Raw genomic sequence first — 17,353 nt, 5'->3', positions numbered from 1 at the left:
GCAGAATATCTTTAGATCTGCAGAGGAGAGAGGAAGCAAGTTATAGAACATTTGCTGACTATACCACTGGCAACCACATCCAAACGACAAGAGACAAAACTTACATGACATCTGACAAGCAAGACTACACTTCAGCTGTGTCATCACAGGCTCAATATGACCGGACAGATTATATCAGAATGACGACTTTTAATGAAAGTTTGTGCACTTCCTCTCCGCGTTCTCCGTCACCATCCATTAAGATGGAGCATTTGGCTTCTCAAACGATAATGGATCAGCACACTGAGGGAACACACCACCAGAAGTTGCATTTAACAGGAACAAATTGTTTCCATAGCAACAACACAGGCACCGTCAATGAATCAGCAATTTTCCACCTCCTGTCCTCGGGGCTTATTGCCTCAACCAACCTGTGACAGCTGGCAGTGAGGCACGATGGTAGATAGCTTTGCTCTTAAACAGCAACCTTTCTATTTACAGCTAAAACCTTTTGTACCAAATACACATTTAAAAAATTATGAATCCTGTACATTTTGGGTATATTTAAATGGTGCTGCATGAAATGACAAAATATGCAATAACATTGTTGAATACTGCGATAACAATATTACTTAGGATTAGAATAGAATGGAATACAATAGAATAGAATAGAAATACTTTATTAATCCAGTGAGGGAAATTTTGTTACAGCAGCAAATAAGAGAGCAGCAACTGAATAAAATATTTGTTAAACCGCAAAATAATGCCAATGTGTGTACAAAGGAAGGCACTTAACAGAGAATAAAATAGAATACAACAAAATAAAATAACAGGGCTTGGCTTTAAAGTTATATCACGATTTAGTTGTGTATTGCGATATAGTTTTAGGCTATATCGCAATACACACTTGTATGTGCATGTACTGCAGTGTGTTTTCTTAATGCGTTGTGGTATTTGCAGCGCATTCTCCAAATGCTGCGCATGTGTCTTGGAATTGATTAAGATGTTTTCTTAATGTGCTTGAGTTTGTCCATTTGCATCTATAGGCCACTTTAGTATGTTTTAATCGGAGCAGTTTAGAGTCTTGAGGCTCACAGCAAAGACTTACTCAGGAATCAAAATGCTAAATCTTTAACGCAGCCTCTTACATGATATAGAAAACACACACTCATAACAGTGGCAGCAAAAGGAGACTTAATGCTCAGTGTCCTCTTACAAACTCTTAAAGCACTCAATAAGTGGTTAGTGCTCAGTTATTCCATAATGGGCACAGCAGACCCGCAGTGAAGTCATTGCCCTTGTATCTAATGATAGGTTTGGCTGTTTTGCAAGGTAAAATGGACCTCTGACTGTGCGGAGTAGTCGACTGACTGTATGAATGCCTGGGAATGCATCCTCTCCTTATTCCCCAAAGGAATAAGACTACATTGTTACAAGAGACTGATAACAGAGGAGGAAAATCCATGCATCCACATGCATTTTTAAAGAGTTTGTTAAGACCCTGTATGTGCCGGAAGGTATTGATTTAAATTGTGAATAGTAACAGCAGAGCGAAGAGGTTTAGAAAGATGGGGTTACGCTTATTATATAATGATCTGTAATCACACTTAAAAAGACATAAAGGTTTAGAATCACAGTAGCAAAACCCCAAAAATCTGCTTCTTGTTGGCTGCTTGAAGCACTTTTGGTGAACCCAGCCACTTTTGAATACACCAGCAGGAAATCTTTTCTTCTTAAGGACGCCAAAATTTACATCCTGAATATCAAATGCAGTCTGGGGCAACTACAAACTCTGAGAAATCTTCGGGTGGAAAGAGACCATATATCCCCATTATCCAAATGTCCCAACTGGCATCCAAATCACTAAGCATCACCCACATTCCTCTGGTTTTGGGGCAGCAGAATTTGATTGCTCAGCAACATCCAGTTGCAGCGTTATTACCACGCCAATAAAATTTATTTTGTGGTGTTATGAGATGCCAGAACCTGGTCTGGCTAAAGAACTTAGGAAGTTTGGCTCTCCTATCTGGCACATACAGGCATGTCTAAATAACAATCATGACTGCAGAGTAACTAAACAAGCTTTAGTGCAATGGTACTCAACTTTAGGGCCAAATGTAGCCCGCCATAAGGAGCTGAGTGGCCTGCCGACCACTTTCTAATTCTAGTGTTTCCCACATAATTAGAATCTGTGTGGTGCAATAGCTGACGACAGGGGGGATCCCTAAGGTTCGTTCATGTGTGTCCCTTTATATCATTCTGTAACTCCTCTCTAAATTCAGAAAATTGCGGGTTCATAAACGTATTTCAGGAGCTCTAAGAGAGATTATTTTGCCTCAGCAGCTCTTTGTGGAGTTTGAATAGCAAAAGCAAAGTTTTTAGAACCTATGCCGTGAACTGTTCAGTTTTACTCTCACTGCGCCTGACATTATGCTGCTCCGTCTGTGCACACAGTGAGCTCTGCACCCCGAAAGTGGTGCAATGAAAAACTTCTACTCAACTTGCTTTGCTTGGGGGCCCCTTTTGCAAAATCACAGAAGGCCAGGGGCCAGTCACAGTAGCCCCATATGTTTCAGACGTTTAAGACGTTTCTAGGATATCAGATCATTTCTTGGATTTTAGGGCTTTTACAGGATTTTCAGACTTTTCTAGGTTTTTAGGACATTTCTAGGATTTTAGCACATTTCTAGGATTTTGGTACGCTTCTTGGATTTTAGGACATTAGGGACTTAACTAGAACCTCTGTCAGAGGATTGAGGGGGATCCTTCACTGGCACTTTTTTAAAAACAAGTTCTATTTTGATGCTGTTTAATGCACTTTATGTAAACTAGAAATACAAAAACAATTCTCAGTGTGAATCACTTTTTTTTTTCACTGTGACTTAGAAAAGAAAATGGTTGAGCAGCCATCAGGCACCCAGATATGGCCTGTGGGCTGTAAGTTGAGTATCACTGGTATGGGTTATAGTATACATTCCAACAGCACACATAATGTACAGTCAGCTGCAAAGATGGAAATCAATATGTGGTGCCAGATGTTGATAATGTGGTGGGCTGCCACAAATAAATGAGCTGGAAACCTTGAAATCACAATTAAAAAACTGATTCATACAGGGATTTTTTTGTATTTTGAATGTAAATAAGTTGTAGGAGTGCATAGAAAAGCATAAACAGAGATTGTTCATCAAAAAAGCCACCAACAGAGTCTAAGCCTCAAATGTCCTTAAAATCTTAGTAACACCCCTGCGTACATCTGACCTACATCTGACCTTAATGTCTGATAATTAACTGGCCCCTGGACTCCTGTCATTTTGCAAAGGGGCTCCCTGACAAAGCAAGTATCCCTGCTTTCGTGTGTATATTCTCTGAGTCGTTCCCATTTACCAAATACATTCATAAAGATAAACACCCAATCACTGGGATATTGGATTCCTTCATGATGGCAACAGAAACTTAATGAAACAGTCTGTGGTTCAAAGTGAGCATCATTATCAGTCTCAACCAACCACAAATAAAGTGAAACTCAGTATCAACAGGTGCTCCTTTGTGGTTATAAAAAATAAAGAAGCACATTTGGCACATACTTTCGAAAATAATCTTAAGTACTTTTGTTACAGTATCTATGTCTATATTACCATAAACATTCTGCCTTTAATAAAAAACAATAACCTAAAGTTTAACAAGCCTTATTTCTATAATGCAGCCTCAAATTATAGCCTCTGCCAGAAAATTTTTAACATCAAATTATTTCCCAGATGCTGGTGGATTTTATGCACCAATTTGTGCATTTTCTGCATCGATTTATGGCCTAAATGTCTTTAATTTTGTCAAAATATAAATCCTCCGCTCCTTTTCATATTTTAATTATTTTGTTGTTCTTAATATTGAACATGTACATTCAAAGTATTTGAATTATATTTAAATGCATCTTAGTGGTGTCTCAAAATAGTACAGTCAAGCATACTTAATTGTTTTGTAGTATGTCTTTAGTAGCACTATAACATGTGTTTAGTACATCAAGTACACTAGTAGAACACGTTTCTTGTATTAGTCATGTGCTCCTAAATTACAGTACAGTTTGTAAGTTAATGACAGCAATACAACTCAATGCCTGCCTTATTTCCTTTAGAGTTGTAAATTAAAAAAATAACATGTATTGATCTTATTTTAGGAGTATAGAGTTGTAGTAAAGTTTATTAAGTTTTCTCATTCTTTTGTCATGTAGCCAAGTTTATTTTTCTCTGCAAAAGACAACAGCATGTAGCTCAGCCTAGTATCATTTCTGCAAACAAATAGGCTTTTTTTAAGGCTAAAGTTTAGATAAACTAAATGATACTGCGTCTGCATTTCCTGCACGTGAGCACACATTCGTTTTAACCTCTTCTTGCACTTCAGACACCGTGCTGCTGCAGAGTGAAACACAACCGGCATTTTCTGAAATACTGTAATTCAAACTGCGTGTGGCTCGTTTACCTTGCCTGAATCCCCCCGCTGCAGTCCAACTTGTACTCAGCCACCTTGAATGCAATTCTCCACATCAGTGCAGACCACCTCCAGCCCGGTCTCTCTCTCATATCATCCACCTCACAGCTCCACGGTTCACTTGTTTTTGAGCAGAGAGCCGCCGGAGGAGGGGCGGGAAGGTTGCGTCAGGTTCTGGTTGCTTGGAGACGCCCCAGGAATCCCTATCAGACTTCCCGCCTCATGAATATTGCTGCAAGTGCGCCACAGTCTGATGAGTAGGCAACAGCTTCACTCTTAGGGACTGTTCGTTATTTATGAAGAGAGAGGGTGGTGCAAGAAAAAAAAAAAAAAAAAAAAAAAACAGGAGGCATCTCAAGCATTTTTTAAAGCAGTAGAAGTCGACTTGTGGTTTTCATTTTGGCTTAGGGGAGGGCCATACAAATTTAAATGTTTGTATTTTGTATTATTTCAATTTTAACTACTCAACTCTGCGCTCTGCTGCTCCCAAAGTGCAGTTCTCTAAATAACCGAACTGTAGGGCTACATTCCTGCAACCATACATATTTATGAACGGTCAAGCTTGTGCCAGAAGGTGCCACACTGTGAAAATACGTTAATATGTTAAAAGTGGGTTATAAGTTCTGTATTAAAAATGTTACTTCATGCATTTAATGCATTAAAAGTTTCAAGTATCAAGTCCAGAAAAATCTAAAAAACAAACAAACAAAAAAAACCAAAAAAAAAACAAGAACCCAGAAAACAACAAAACCCAAACTGAACAAAGAAATAAATCAAAATCAAATAAAAAAAAAAATCCCTCCTCAATGCTTACAAAAAATATTTGATATGCCTCCCCCTTTTTGTACCACCCCCTACCCTCCCATAAATAATAAACAGCCCCTTACCTGAGAAAATTCTGTTTATGGCAGGAATTGAAAAAAGCCCCAGTTTTAGCACCATCTCGCCCTTCTAATAAATAACCAACAGTCCCTTAACTGTCATTTATTTTCATTTGACAAAATAGACTAAGACAAACACACTCTTAATAACAATTGGACAATATGTACAAATTGTCAAAAAAATTGAACAAAAAATTGACACATAAATACAAATTGACCACAAATTACATGTTTCATCTTTCTGAAAGTTCTGATAATAAATTCTACTGTTATAAATACGAAGAGCTCTTCAATATGTGTCAAAACGAACGTGTGAAAAAATACACAAGTATCAGTTTTACAGCTTGTTGATGCAGCGTGGTGATAATATCATTGTACCACATTAGGATTATAAATCTATAAATTCAACATAAATATATATAGATAAAAACAAAGAGTTTATCTATCCACTTCAAAATATCTCACAGCTGATTGTCTGCAGGAGTGTAGTGCTGCCATCACATTAAACATATCAGTGCTGAGGACAAAGGCCCTGGTGCATACTAATGATTATTTGACAACATTTAATTGGTTTAATATGACATGCAACTACACTAGTTTTTAATTATGGAGGCAAATAAGAGACAAAAGTATTTGAATTTCAGCAGCCACGTAAACATCACTGATTTTGTAGCATTAAATCTTTGATTCTTTTTTTTTTGTTGTGAAATCAAAATAAAATGAAAATAGAATTTAGATTAAAATATGTTTTAATTATATATTTTATTATAATAAATTATGATCCCAAATTCAGATGGAAAAATTCCAATTTCAGTATTTCAAAAACAGAATCATTTCCATTACTCAAATTCTGATCCAAAATTTCAAGCAATAAAAAACTTCAAATGGCGATTGCATATTTAAAAAGCTATTTGAAACTTTCCTTCTTGAATTTTTAGATTGACTCTGCAAATCAATTTAAAAAGTGGTGAATTCAGAATAAATACATTTACATACATTGTTTTCAAAGTAAAATATTTTGATTCTATGAACTCAGTGGTGTTTAAATTTCAAAATTAACTATTCACTGGACTTTAAACTTCAAATTCATATGTGCTTCCATATTCAATGAGCTTAAATTAATTATCTAGCATCATTTGATGATAGGGCATTTACATATTTCTATAGCGTCAATTACATTTTCCTCGTCATGGGACATTTAATTTGCATCAATATAATATTGGTAGGTACAAACCTACAGAAAACTTCCATTTTTGTAACGTTACAAAATAACCAGTTTCTAACGTTCTTAGATATTCACTAAGCACTTTAAAACATACTGTGATTGTCAAATTGCTTAGTGGTGCTTTCTTATGGCATGAACGCTAACTAAAAAATGTCTGTGCCCAAACTTATGGAATAAAATTTGTCCAAATAAAAAAAGTGCTACTAGTGATAAAAGAAATCAAAGGGTCAAACAAAAATTTAATATTACCAGTTTCAGAAACGCTGTCTTTGTCATTCGTGTGTCTACACACACACACGCACACACACACACACACACACCTGAATGCTCTGAGATCACATTAAATTGGAAATATTCTACATGTAACATTAAAAAGTCACTCAAGTTAAATGATATATCATTTATACAGAAATATAATACTTAAGAGTCATTGCAGGAACTCTTTTTTCCACTTCCTCTGTATGTTTGGTTCTGTTAATAATGCTGAAATATTTACCGGGATTTGATACATAATCAAACAAATTACACAAGTATCAGTAACAAATTAAGCTTACTTAAAATAATCTTTGAATCTGATTGCCTTGAAAAGGAAAGGGAAAAGGAAAAGGAAAAGGAAATAGTTCCCATTTTTTTTTTTTAAAGTAAAACCATCTTCTCAGATTTTACAGTGTGTGTTCAGACTTGAGATTAAAAATCGAGTTTATCAATCAATCTTTTATTTTGGAGATCACCTCAGTGTGTTATTTTGTGACTGATGGACATCAGTGATGGCCTGCTATGAGAATGACTACCTAAAATCTGAATTAATTTCATAAAGTGAGTTCCTCGATGTCGTCATCGAATGAAGCGATGGCACGGATGGCAGGCCGGTTATCTGCTACGTTTAGGGCGTTCAGGGAGGACGCTGGAGGAGTGGAGGACCCTGAGTTGAAGCTGAGCAGTCCGTCCCTTCTTGAACGCACTCCATTGGTAGTTGGAGGGCTGCTGAGGACCTCCATTTTATTGGAGGTGCTGACGCTGTCACCCGCAGGTGTTGCCACGGCACCAAATAGCTGCTGCATGAGGCTGGACTTCCTCTCTTTACCCGCTCCTCTTTCCGTGTCTTTGTCTTTCTCTGTCTCCATCCCTCTGAGACTAAAAATACCGATTGCTTCTAGCGCAGAGTCCCTGTCCTCTTTGGGTGGAGGTGGAGGGAAACCCGAGGAACCTCGAGAGGTTGAATGTCCGAAAGAAGGCGCGTAGCTTCCGAATGCCAAGTCGTCGCTGGAGATTTGAGTCCGTAGTGCTCTCCTCCCCATTCCTGTTGTTACAGCTCCGCCCTCCAGGCCCGATCTTCTCCTTCCACCGTCGCCACACCCAGAACCAGCGCGAAAACTGGCCGACTCCTCTGATTCTGTGAGGTTAAAAATCGCAGAGTTATGGGTCCTCTGCTCGGGAAGACGAGGAGAGGAATGGTTATTGGCGGTCTTATTGGCCTCAGATGGACTAGACTCTGCGAATATGTTGTCCTGGGGTCCGTGGTCTTGGCGGTCTATTTCACGCATCTTAGCTAGCAGCTGGTCTTTTTTGCGTCGTGCCTCTGCTAATGCGTGCTGATTGGCCAGAGCCTCCTGGTTCCACCTATCCACCTCTTCCTGGACATGGCCACGCTTCCTGTTGTTCTCTTCCTCCTGATTTACCAGTAAACTTGTCTTTTTTCTGTCTTCTTCCTCTTTCTTTTTCTCCCAGCCTGTGAACATAAAACCGATCAATAACTGTTACCGCTTTCTTGTTCTTTTCGTTACCTGGGTCCAGGTTCTTTCAGATTTTTTGGCAGCAAAGGGCCGCAAGTTGGAATCGAACCCATGTCTGCTGTGACAATGACATAGCTTTTGTACAAGGGGTGCCGGCTGAGCTACTGGATGCCCCATGCCTGGTGATGTTAGATTCAGGTGGATACGTTGGTTTCTAATGACTGAAAAAAAAATCGAAAATCCCTCCCACCAGTTTACACAATAAAACACTAAAGATGGAACTGGAGTGAGACAAGCTGACAATTCTGTCTGATTTCAAGAAAGTACTTTTTCCTAATTTTCTCAGTGCAGTAGGATTTGATATACTGTACATACTCTTTGTTTTTCTCACCATCTCTCAGTGCCTTTGCTTTCTCTTCAAGCACATTTAGCTCCTGGCTGAGTTTCGGCTTCTCCTCTTTCTCTTTCTCCTTCACCAACTCCTTTTCTTTCTCTCCATCTCTCATCTTCTGTTGCTCCCCCTTTTGAGGTCTGTCTTCTGTCTTTGCCTGTCTGTCCACTCCATCAAGCTCCTGCTGACGTAAATTGAGAGTAGTAGACAATAGTAACAGAAGACAAAGTGTGGACGTTGGTGTGAAGCATAGTGAAGCGACTCTACCTTGAGTGATAGGTATTCATCAGGTGCCTGTTCACTGTACTCATTGTTGTCAGAGATGGCAGGAGGAGGTGTGGGGAAATCCAGACTGGACGCTCTGTCTTTAGTCTGCACTGCCTTGGCGCTGCTCCTGCTGGGGACTGGGTGTGAAACAAAAGCAAGTCATACATTAGAGTTCATTTTGCTAATCTTTTTTCAAACCATTCCTTGTTGCAAATTACATGTTTCATGACTAACATCTATTATTAGCATCCATGTCCAACTTTTCAATTCTACCAAACTGCAGCCGCCAACCGTATTATCGCGCAGAAGGAAGTGTGCATCTACTCATGGAGAAGACACACGAGCTATAAACATTGATGGTGTTCTCCTCAGCTAAGCTGTAGCATTATCTAGCTCAGTGGTGCTAGGTGAGCTAGCAGTAGATGCACGCTTCCTTCTCCAGTGATACAGCGGGTGGGTGTATTTTGGTAGACAGAAAATAGTTCCTACATGAAACTGCTCACAACAAGGTCTGTGGATTATCTTGAGTAGCCAGGTCATGATTTCTGGAAAGACACATTGCTGTTGAGTTTTTCAGATAATTTTTTTTTTTTTTGTGCTTTGAGCACCACAAGACGAGTGCCATCTAGCTCCATTTAAGGTTCCCACACATTTGTATAGAAAACAATTCATTCATATTTTAATTTCTTGTCTCACTTGTCCAACGTTTTTCAAACCTTTCAAATTCATACTACATTAATCATTATTGCAGCTAGCTGGCACATATGGAGAGATAGATGAGCGCAGAAAAAAAACAAAGAAAAGTGTGTGATGGCAAAGAAAACATCAAACATTGATGCATATAAGGGCTACAGTGATTTGACAGCTACAAAAAATACATTGTCAGTTATGCTACATTACTTGGAAGATTATCCACAGAAAGCCACTGTAAAAATGTATTACACATAACACATTTCCATGACTTTTCCAAAACTTTCAAAGATTTTTACTAATTCCGTGACTTTTCCAGGTTTTCCGTGACTGTGGGAACCCTGTTCATTATATTGGAGAAGAGGCAGACATCTCTACAGCCGACATCTCCAACACTCTGCAACTCACACCAGAACAATGGGGATTTTGGTAAATAACACTGCAGGTAAGAGAAATGTATTTTTGATTTTGGGGTGGACTGTCCCTTTAAGGTTTTGTGACAGATAGTTTGGTAACTGCACAAATAAGCTTCTGTCACCCTCACAGCAACCGACAGTTCGGCCTTACCTTTCCGCTTCGTGACGCTGTCAGCATCTTTTCTTACGGGGGGTTTTATCATGCGGTTAGCATAGATGTTCATAGCGTCTAGTTCTCTTTCTTTCTCCTGATGAGAAAAAAACGGTGAAAATAACATATAATATTTATACCCAGTCATAAAGGCAGATACAGTTTCTTTCAGTTAGTATTTTGAAGTATATTTAGACCTTGAGTTTATTAGTCAGTCGTTCCAGCTCCTCCTGCAGAGTCCTGATCTCCTCCTGGGCGCTGATTGTCTTCTTCCTCTCTGCGGCCAGCTGCCTCTGGTAACTGCTGTTGCTCAGCTCTATGCTGCGCTCCAGCTCCTTTAGACACACACACACACACACACACACACATAAACAAATACACTTTCAAGTGTCCACACAACAAAAACAAAGTCAGGTCTAATGAGGAAATTTGTTTTGAGGATGTCAGAGGTCCTTACATAGAAATTTGGCAAAATGAGAGTGTTTGTATTATCTGCAAGTGATTTACTCTTCTAAACCAAACACCAATAGTTTGTTACCAAGGAATTAAGCTACATCTCAAGAGGACAAACGGCAGATCATGTGCAGAAAAATAGTCTTTTATGGGGCTAATTTTATCATGTGTGAACAGGATACTTTTTTGTAACAGCCAACACTGTAAAACCTCAACATTTATTATATCATTTAATTTTTATAACCCAAATTTAACCAGGTAAGTCCCTTTGGGTTAAATAAAAAAAATACAAATAATATTAAATAACATGAATAAATAAAGTATTTTCACATTGTTGGCTTTTGTGAATGGGTCAAAAAACAACCTGTTCAGAAATGATAGATTGTGGCCCAAAATAGACTATTTTACTGAACATGAACTGCTCTATATCTTTGTAAGACGTATATTTACAGATTAAAATACAGATACAGATACAGATAAAAAAATAAAATCCTAATATATTTATGTGATTTCCACTGAATAACATACAATTTAGAGGCCCTTAAAAGTCTGTTCAGATATGAGTAAATAATGATACTGCATTAGATTCTAGAGAAGTAAAATACTTGTAAACTCAACTTTATCATTAAATAGGTAAATGAAAGAAACATAAAACACATTTACCTTAATCTTGCGTTCTGCCTCTTGCGCCCGTGTCTTCTCTTCCTCTAGCCTGCGGCTCAGCTCATCTCTGGCTCCTAACTCTCGCTGGTCGACCAGCTTCTTGAGCCGCGCGATGGTCGCCCGACTCCTTTGCAGCTGCTCCTCGCTGTCCTTCATCCGCCGCTCTGCTGCACGTTCCCGCTCCTGAGTGCGCCTGAGCCGTTCGCGCAGCACGTGGGTCTCGTTGTTGTGGCGCGACAGAAGCTGGGAAATCTCGCTTTCTGTGTCGTCGTAGCGCTGCAGGGCTTTCTCTTGGCGCACTTGAAGCTGCAGCATGGAAAAAAAGTAATTTGATGTTAGGCCTCCACAGGTTATCAAGATAACAAGGAATGAAAATAATTTTAAGGTGAAAGATTATGTTATTGTCTCTCTATCTTTCCTGGCCTAAGCTATTTAAACCCAACTTAAACGAAAACTTCACTCCTAAAACAAGCAATTGCGTATCAGTTAACACTCTGTGTTACACTGAATTTGTGCAGAAAATGTTGCTTTTCTCACGTGCCTCTGGTGAACCAAGAATCCAAAATGGAGAAAATTCTTGATGTATTGAAGTCATTGGAGTTTAACAACAGCAAAACTATATCAAAACATCCGTTTGAAACTCTCGCACAACTTGTGCATCATACTCCAAGTCTCATTTATCCAATCGTATACACTTCCCAAACAGACAGCCTTTTCAGATGGGAAAATGAACATGAAGTAAATCTCATCTATGCTCTCTTCAAAGCCAGACTCCACTGTCAAAAACAGTAATTTTACCTCACTGAACATGGGAGCTGCTGGTCTACTGCTGCTTTGAGCAGTTATTTTTTTGTGTTATTGTGTGACTTTGATGAATCTGAACTAACCCTTTATAACACTAAAGTCACAAAGAAGCACAAAAAAGGGATTGAGGCAGTGGTAGACCAGCAGCTCCTGTGTTATCTGAGATAAAATTACTGTTTCAGTCAATAGAGTCTGGCTTTGCATAGATCATAAATAAATTTCACTTTATGTTGTTTTCCATTTACTGAGCAAACAACTGCATAAATGAGACTTGGATTGTACTGCACAAGTTGTGGGACAGTTTGTAAACAAATGTTTTGATACAGTTTTCTTCACAAAATCAATGTAACATGGGGTGAGTAACTCATATACAAATGCTCCTTTAGGGGTGAAGTATTCCTTTAAATAGTAAGTCTACCTGTCTGAGAACCCGATTTTCCTTCTGCAGCTCATCAGTGCGCTGTTGCAGCTCAGCAAGTGAGTTACGCAATTCATTGATCTTTAGCAGGCGGGCCGAGAGCATCCTCTTGGTCACCAGGTCCAGATCTTTGGGGGGTGTGGACTCCTTGCTTTGTGAACGTACTCCCCTGCGATGGTGCTGGGTCAGGGGTTGGCCACCTGGACGCTGCGGGCGAGACACACCCCGCCGCCCCACACCACCTGCGAGGTAGAGAAACACACATGATGTAGAAATAATGACAATACGGACCAGTACTGAAACACATGGACCAGAGCACTAGTAGTGTTGAATTTAGCTCTTTAAAAACTGGAGTGGCGTCAGTTTTCTCGTGCTGCTTCAGACGCCTTTCACAAGTATTTTTTGAATTGTATTTTGTCTCCTTTTGTGTCTCTTTCTGCAATTTTGTGTTTTTACACTGCTGACTGTCTTAGCCAGATCTCCCTTGAAAAAGAGATTCTTTATCTTAATGGGACCAACCCGGTTAAATAAAGGCTAAATAAATCAAATAAATTAATACTTTAAATCCTAAGCAAATTGGCATGATTTCTTTTGAAGACATGGAAAAAAGGCAATTAGCAGGTTGGAATGAAACATTGCACACATTACAAGAATTTGGTAGATTTAGAAAATGTTTTAATGTGTTCATCACAATTAAATATTTAAATCTAGGTTAGAAAATTATTTTAAATTTTTAAGCAATTGTTCCAGGTTTGTTTGTTTTTTTGTTTTGGTCTTAAAAAAAAAAAAAAACAATATATATATATATACTTTTTACTAATTTCTTGCTAATTTTTCACCTTCTTGCCATGTTTTTGAAAGAAATTAAGCCAATTTCCTCAGGTTTCGAAGGGTTAAACTTTGGTTGAAGTTAAGATTAATCAAAATTAACACATAGCAACAAAATGAGTGTGTCGTTAAGAACTTAATATTATTCAAATGGACCTTCAGTAAGAAAGAAAACATTTTCATATCTCAAAAGGGGATTTTTGTCCTTCTGCAGGAATCACCATGTGAACATCTGCCTTACACTGCCATCACCTGGACAGTAAATCAAACAGTCAGGGTGATTTTTCATTCATTCAGTCGTCCCTAGTTGATCATCTCTTGGCTTTACATACCTGTCTTGTAGAGGGGGCTGTTTGAAAACCTCTTTGCCCGCACCCCTCTATGAAGAGTAGGGGATGGAGTCCGGGACTGGGAGTACGGTGTGAGCGAACCCTCTGAAGGAGAATCGTTTTCATAGTCCTCTGAGTAAAACGACTCACTACTTCTCCGTCCCTCTCCATCTGATATCTGGTCCCGATCTGGATCTGAACGCCACGTTCGGGTTTTCGATCTACTCTCAGCAGAGACGTCTTTGTCACCCTCGAACTTATTTTTGTGTTTTTGGAGGGATGATGCTCGGGAATCTTTCTTTGTACTCCGGAGTGACTGCCGACTTTGATCCCGGTTGTCTTCATACAGGTCGGTTATTTTTTCAGATTCCATATTGTCACTTTTGGAGGAAAAGCTGGGTTGAATTAAACACAAGTTAGAAAGAAACATATCAGACCGTGAATTACTTTTTTAAAAAAAATGATAATGTACCATAACACTTACTTATACTTGATGTACCTTACCTGATTTAACAGACCTACACTAAAAGTCCCCCTCTTACATGACCTCAACATCTGCACTGTGAAACCCAGGTGAGAATTCTGAAAATTCATCCAAAACAGTAATAAGAAGCGAGGCCAACTGGTTTCTCTCAGGTTTTCCGTATTGTGTGTCTTGGTCACTAAGCGACAACACACATGAGGTGGAATTTTCCATGAGGCTGAATGATGTATGATATCACTACTCCACACCACTGCTGCTACATACAAAATACTAGCCTGCCCCCATCTGCCCTGGTGACTTATTGAACAGCCGATTACCATTTCTGACTGCAGTAAGACACAAATGCTCAAATAATACAGAAACATAGGGGAAAAATGAATTAAAAATAAAGTTCAGGTGTTCATGAAATGTAGAATCCTCTGAAATTGGAGGTCCCATATTGTGCTCATTTAAATGTTCATATCTTTATTTACGGTTTCTACTTGAACATGTTTACAAGTATTATTTTTTTTAAAAACACATCATTTACTCGTTCAGTCTGCCTGAATATACCTGTGTTTACCGTCTGTCTGAAATTCTGCGTTTTAGCGCCTGTTTCTTTAAGCCAAGCAAGATAGCTTGGGTCCACGTTTGTCCATGCCATAAAATCAAAAGGTGCAGAGCAAACTCTGCCTTAATCGATTAGTTGTAGGCCACCTAAAAAAGGCCCACCTAAAAAAAATCAATATCAGTTCAAGTATACGCTATATTTTGAATATTTCCACTGCTTTATCTCACTGTAAGACAGCTTTTACCTGCAGGGATTTGGAGCTGTTATATAAAAAAACAACAGACTCCTTTAGGGAAAAAAAGCATTTTTTCTCCAACAAACGAGCCAGTTGAGTTGCTGGTCTACTACTGTCTCGATCAGCTATTGTGTGAGGAAAAGCAGAGCAAATGTGTCCACAATTCAAAACAGTAGCCAGTTTTCTACCCAGAAGTGAGTTTTGTTGATGGAGCAACGTCACAGTGATTTGGACTACAGTATATTTTTGACATCACAAATTCACAGAAGTCCTGCCAGCTCATTTGAAGGCACAGTGTCTGAATATGGACTGTGTGTATTTCTTTGTGAACTGATCCTTTTGATACTTTCAAAGTATTCATAGAGCACCTAGATCAGCTTTATATTAACGTAAATTTGACTTTCTGAAATATGGGGTATTTAATGGTAATTGGTGTTGATCTTTTGTGGTCAGGCTCAAAGGTATGTGGTTTTAGGTTTTCTACATTAAGTAAATCCGACATTAACAGTCCCACACATTTCCCTGCTGGTATAAAAAGCCCCTGTTTGAAACATAAACAAAATTAAAAGGTCCAGCAGCTCCAAATTTTTCCTTTTGTGTAAGAGATCAAAAAAACTTTGAGTACCTCAAAGGCTAAATATGGAATTAAAGAGCCAGTACACTCTTTAATATGCGTGTTAATGGCATGTGAAGGTCATTCAGTCATCTGGCCCTTTCATCAGCCCTGACTGTAATAGAATCACTTGATGGGCAAGTATCTATGGCAACAACAGTACACACAACAGCATCACCAAAAACAGAAAAGAGAATTATTGTCAGTGAAGCAGGACAGAGACAGCCTATAGGACCTTGATACAAACCTGTTTTTAAAAGAAGTGTTTCAGGGGTTAATTGAACAAACAGACTAAAGAATTTAAAGGTAAAAACAACTCATATTTTTTCTCCTCACCAAGCATTACAAACAAATACACTAACAGATATACATTCAAACTGATTTACTACGCAATTTCTGTGTTATTGGGGACTGTTTTTCATTTATGAGAGTGGAGGGGTTGGTGCAAAAAGGGGAGGCATGAGATTTTTTTAAGCTCTGGGGAGCTCTTATTATTTTAGCACTTATTTTGGCTTAGAGGAGGGGCATACAACTGTAAATGGCTGTATTATTTTTCAGCAAATTTTTAAAGAAAACATATTTTGAGGCATATTTCTTTAAAAATTGCCACAATTCCATAATTTATCATTGCCAGAAACACTGTAAAAACAGAAATTTCATTGGATTTTCAAATTTCCAAAGGTCCTTGAATACATCATGTGGGAAAAAAGATCTACCTATATGTAGCGCTAAATTCTGGTCTATAATGTTTAAGTGACGTCTGTTGCTCAGTGAGCAGCCACCCCTCTCCTCTGATAAATAAAGAACAGTCCCTTATTGTCAAATGAAACATTTGGAAAAAAAAAAGTGATTTCACTAACTGAATTAGAATTATAATCAAATATACCTGAATGTATAGTAGTGTAAACATTATCATAACACTCACCACATAGGTTACTTTATATCCCCATCATCTCTGTTGACATCATCCTCACATCAGTCGGGTCACAAGCTCTCTAGTGAAAACAAATACACAAACAGATGTGTGTTATCAAGGGCTTACTACAGCGGTAGTACTAGCTTTCTTGCTCTGTGACACGGACAGATCGGATTAAAGAAGGCCGTCTGCTGTTGACAGGTACATTGTTGTCGTGACACTGCCTGTCAGATAAAAGAGCTGCTAAGTTACCTGAGGATGAGCTGTACATTCGCATGCAACGTTATCAAAGAAACGTAAATATGAGAAAAAAAGTAGACGATGCTCCAAACAACATTTTAACCGTACTTGCAAACGTTAGCCTATGAGGAGTTTTAGAAAGCGGATGTTAGCTTATTATGTTAGCATAGCAACAAAAGAATCAACAGGTGGGATGCGTTTTAACATTACCACTCAGTGTCTTCTTGCACCTCCTGCGTTTTCTGAGTTTAATCTTCAAAATCTTGCTGGCTTTATCTGGTTTACGAAAGCTTTGTACCAATAAACGGCCTCTTGTTTATGCTCGATCGGCTAATGTTAGCTAAATAGCTTCAACTATTAGCAAGCTAGCGTGAAGTTAAGCTAACTTAGCGACCGTTAGATACGAGATGGGATGGCAAAGACGTCCGTTCTTTTTGGACACAACCAGTCGTGACTATCTTTAAAAATTTGCCGTCCTGTAATTACCCACAGCAATCCTGACAGCCGGGGGAGTTCAGATTGTATTTTTCTGGTCCACGCCTTGAGGTTTGCTCCAGTCCGACCGCTGACGCTGTACCATGGCAACCACAGCTCTCCCTGCAGTA

At 38.7% G+C, this 17,353-nt stretch overlaps 1 protein-coding gene across 5 annotated transcripts; it reads right to left on the bottom strand.

The window, feature by feature from the left end:
• Positions 1 to 7,246: 7,246 nt before the first annotated feature.
• On the bottom strand, positions 7,247 to 17,322 carry lca5 (lebercilin LCA5). 5 transcript variants are annotated; one of them, XM_042503495.1, is made up of 11 exons: positions 17,235 to 17,322; positions 16,518 to 16,587; positions 14,215 to 14,292; positions 13,714 to 14,105; positions 12,554 to 12,795; positions 11,332 to 11,637; positions 10,413 to 10,550; positions 10,216 to 10,312; positions 8,959 to 9,095; positions 8,692 to 8,872; positions 7,247 to 8,296 (listed from the first exon to the last, which is right to left on the bottom strand). In XM_042503495.1, exons 4-11 carry the CDS (start codon positions 14,081 to 14,083, stop codon positions 7,377 to 7,379), a joined length of 2,391 nt encoding a protein of 796 aa, XP_042359429.1. In that variant the 5' UTR covers positions 14,084 to 14,105; positions 14,215 to 14,292; positions 16,518 to 16,587; positions 17,235 to 17,322; the 3' UTR covers positions 7,247 to 7,376. The 5 variants fall into 5 exon arrangements, with proteins under 5 accessions (XP_042359429.1, XP_042359430.1, XP_042359426.1 ...); XM_042503496.1 differs by lacking the exon at positions 17,235 to 17,322 and adding an exon at positions 16,959 to 17,214; XM_042503492.1 differs by lacking the exon at positions 14,215 to 14,292.
• Positions 17,323 to 17,353: the final 31 nt, after the last annotated feature.

Source organism: Plectropomus leopardus, chromosome 16, assembly GCF_008729295.1.
Source record: "Plectropomus leopardus isolate mb chromosome 16, YSFRI_Pleo_2.0, whole genome shotgun sequence".
Taxonomy (NCBI): Eukaryota; Metazoa; Chordata; class Actinopteri; order Perciformes; family Serranidae; genus Plectropomus; species Plectropomus leopardus.
This window is presented reverse-complemented; position numbering and strand designations above follow the sequence as displayed.

Bases quoted from the DNA above. Each gene is read 5' to 3' on its own strand.
- lca5 (XM_042503492.1), bottom strand. The intron at 12,796-13,713 runs GTATGTAAAGCC...TCTACCTCGCAG, and splicing joins CAGCCCCCTCTACAAGACAG to GTGGTGTGGGGCGGCGGGGT. The intron at 10,551-11,331 runs GTAAATGTGTTT...GTGTGTCTAAAG, and splicing joins AGGCAGAACGCAAGATTAAG to GAGCTGGAGCGCAGCATAGA.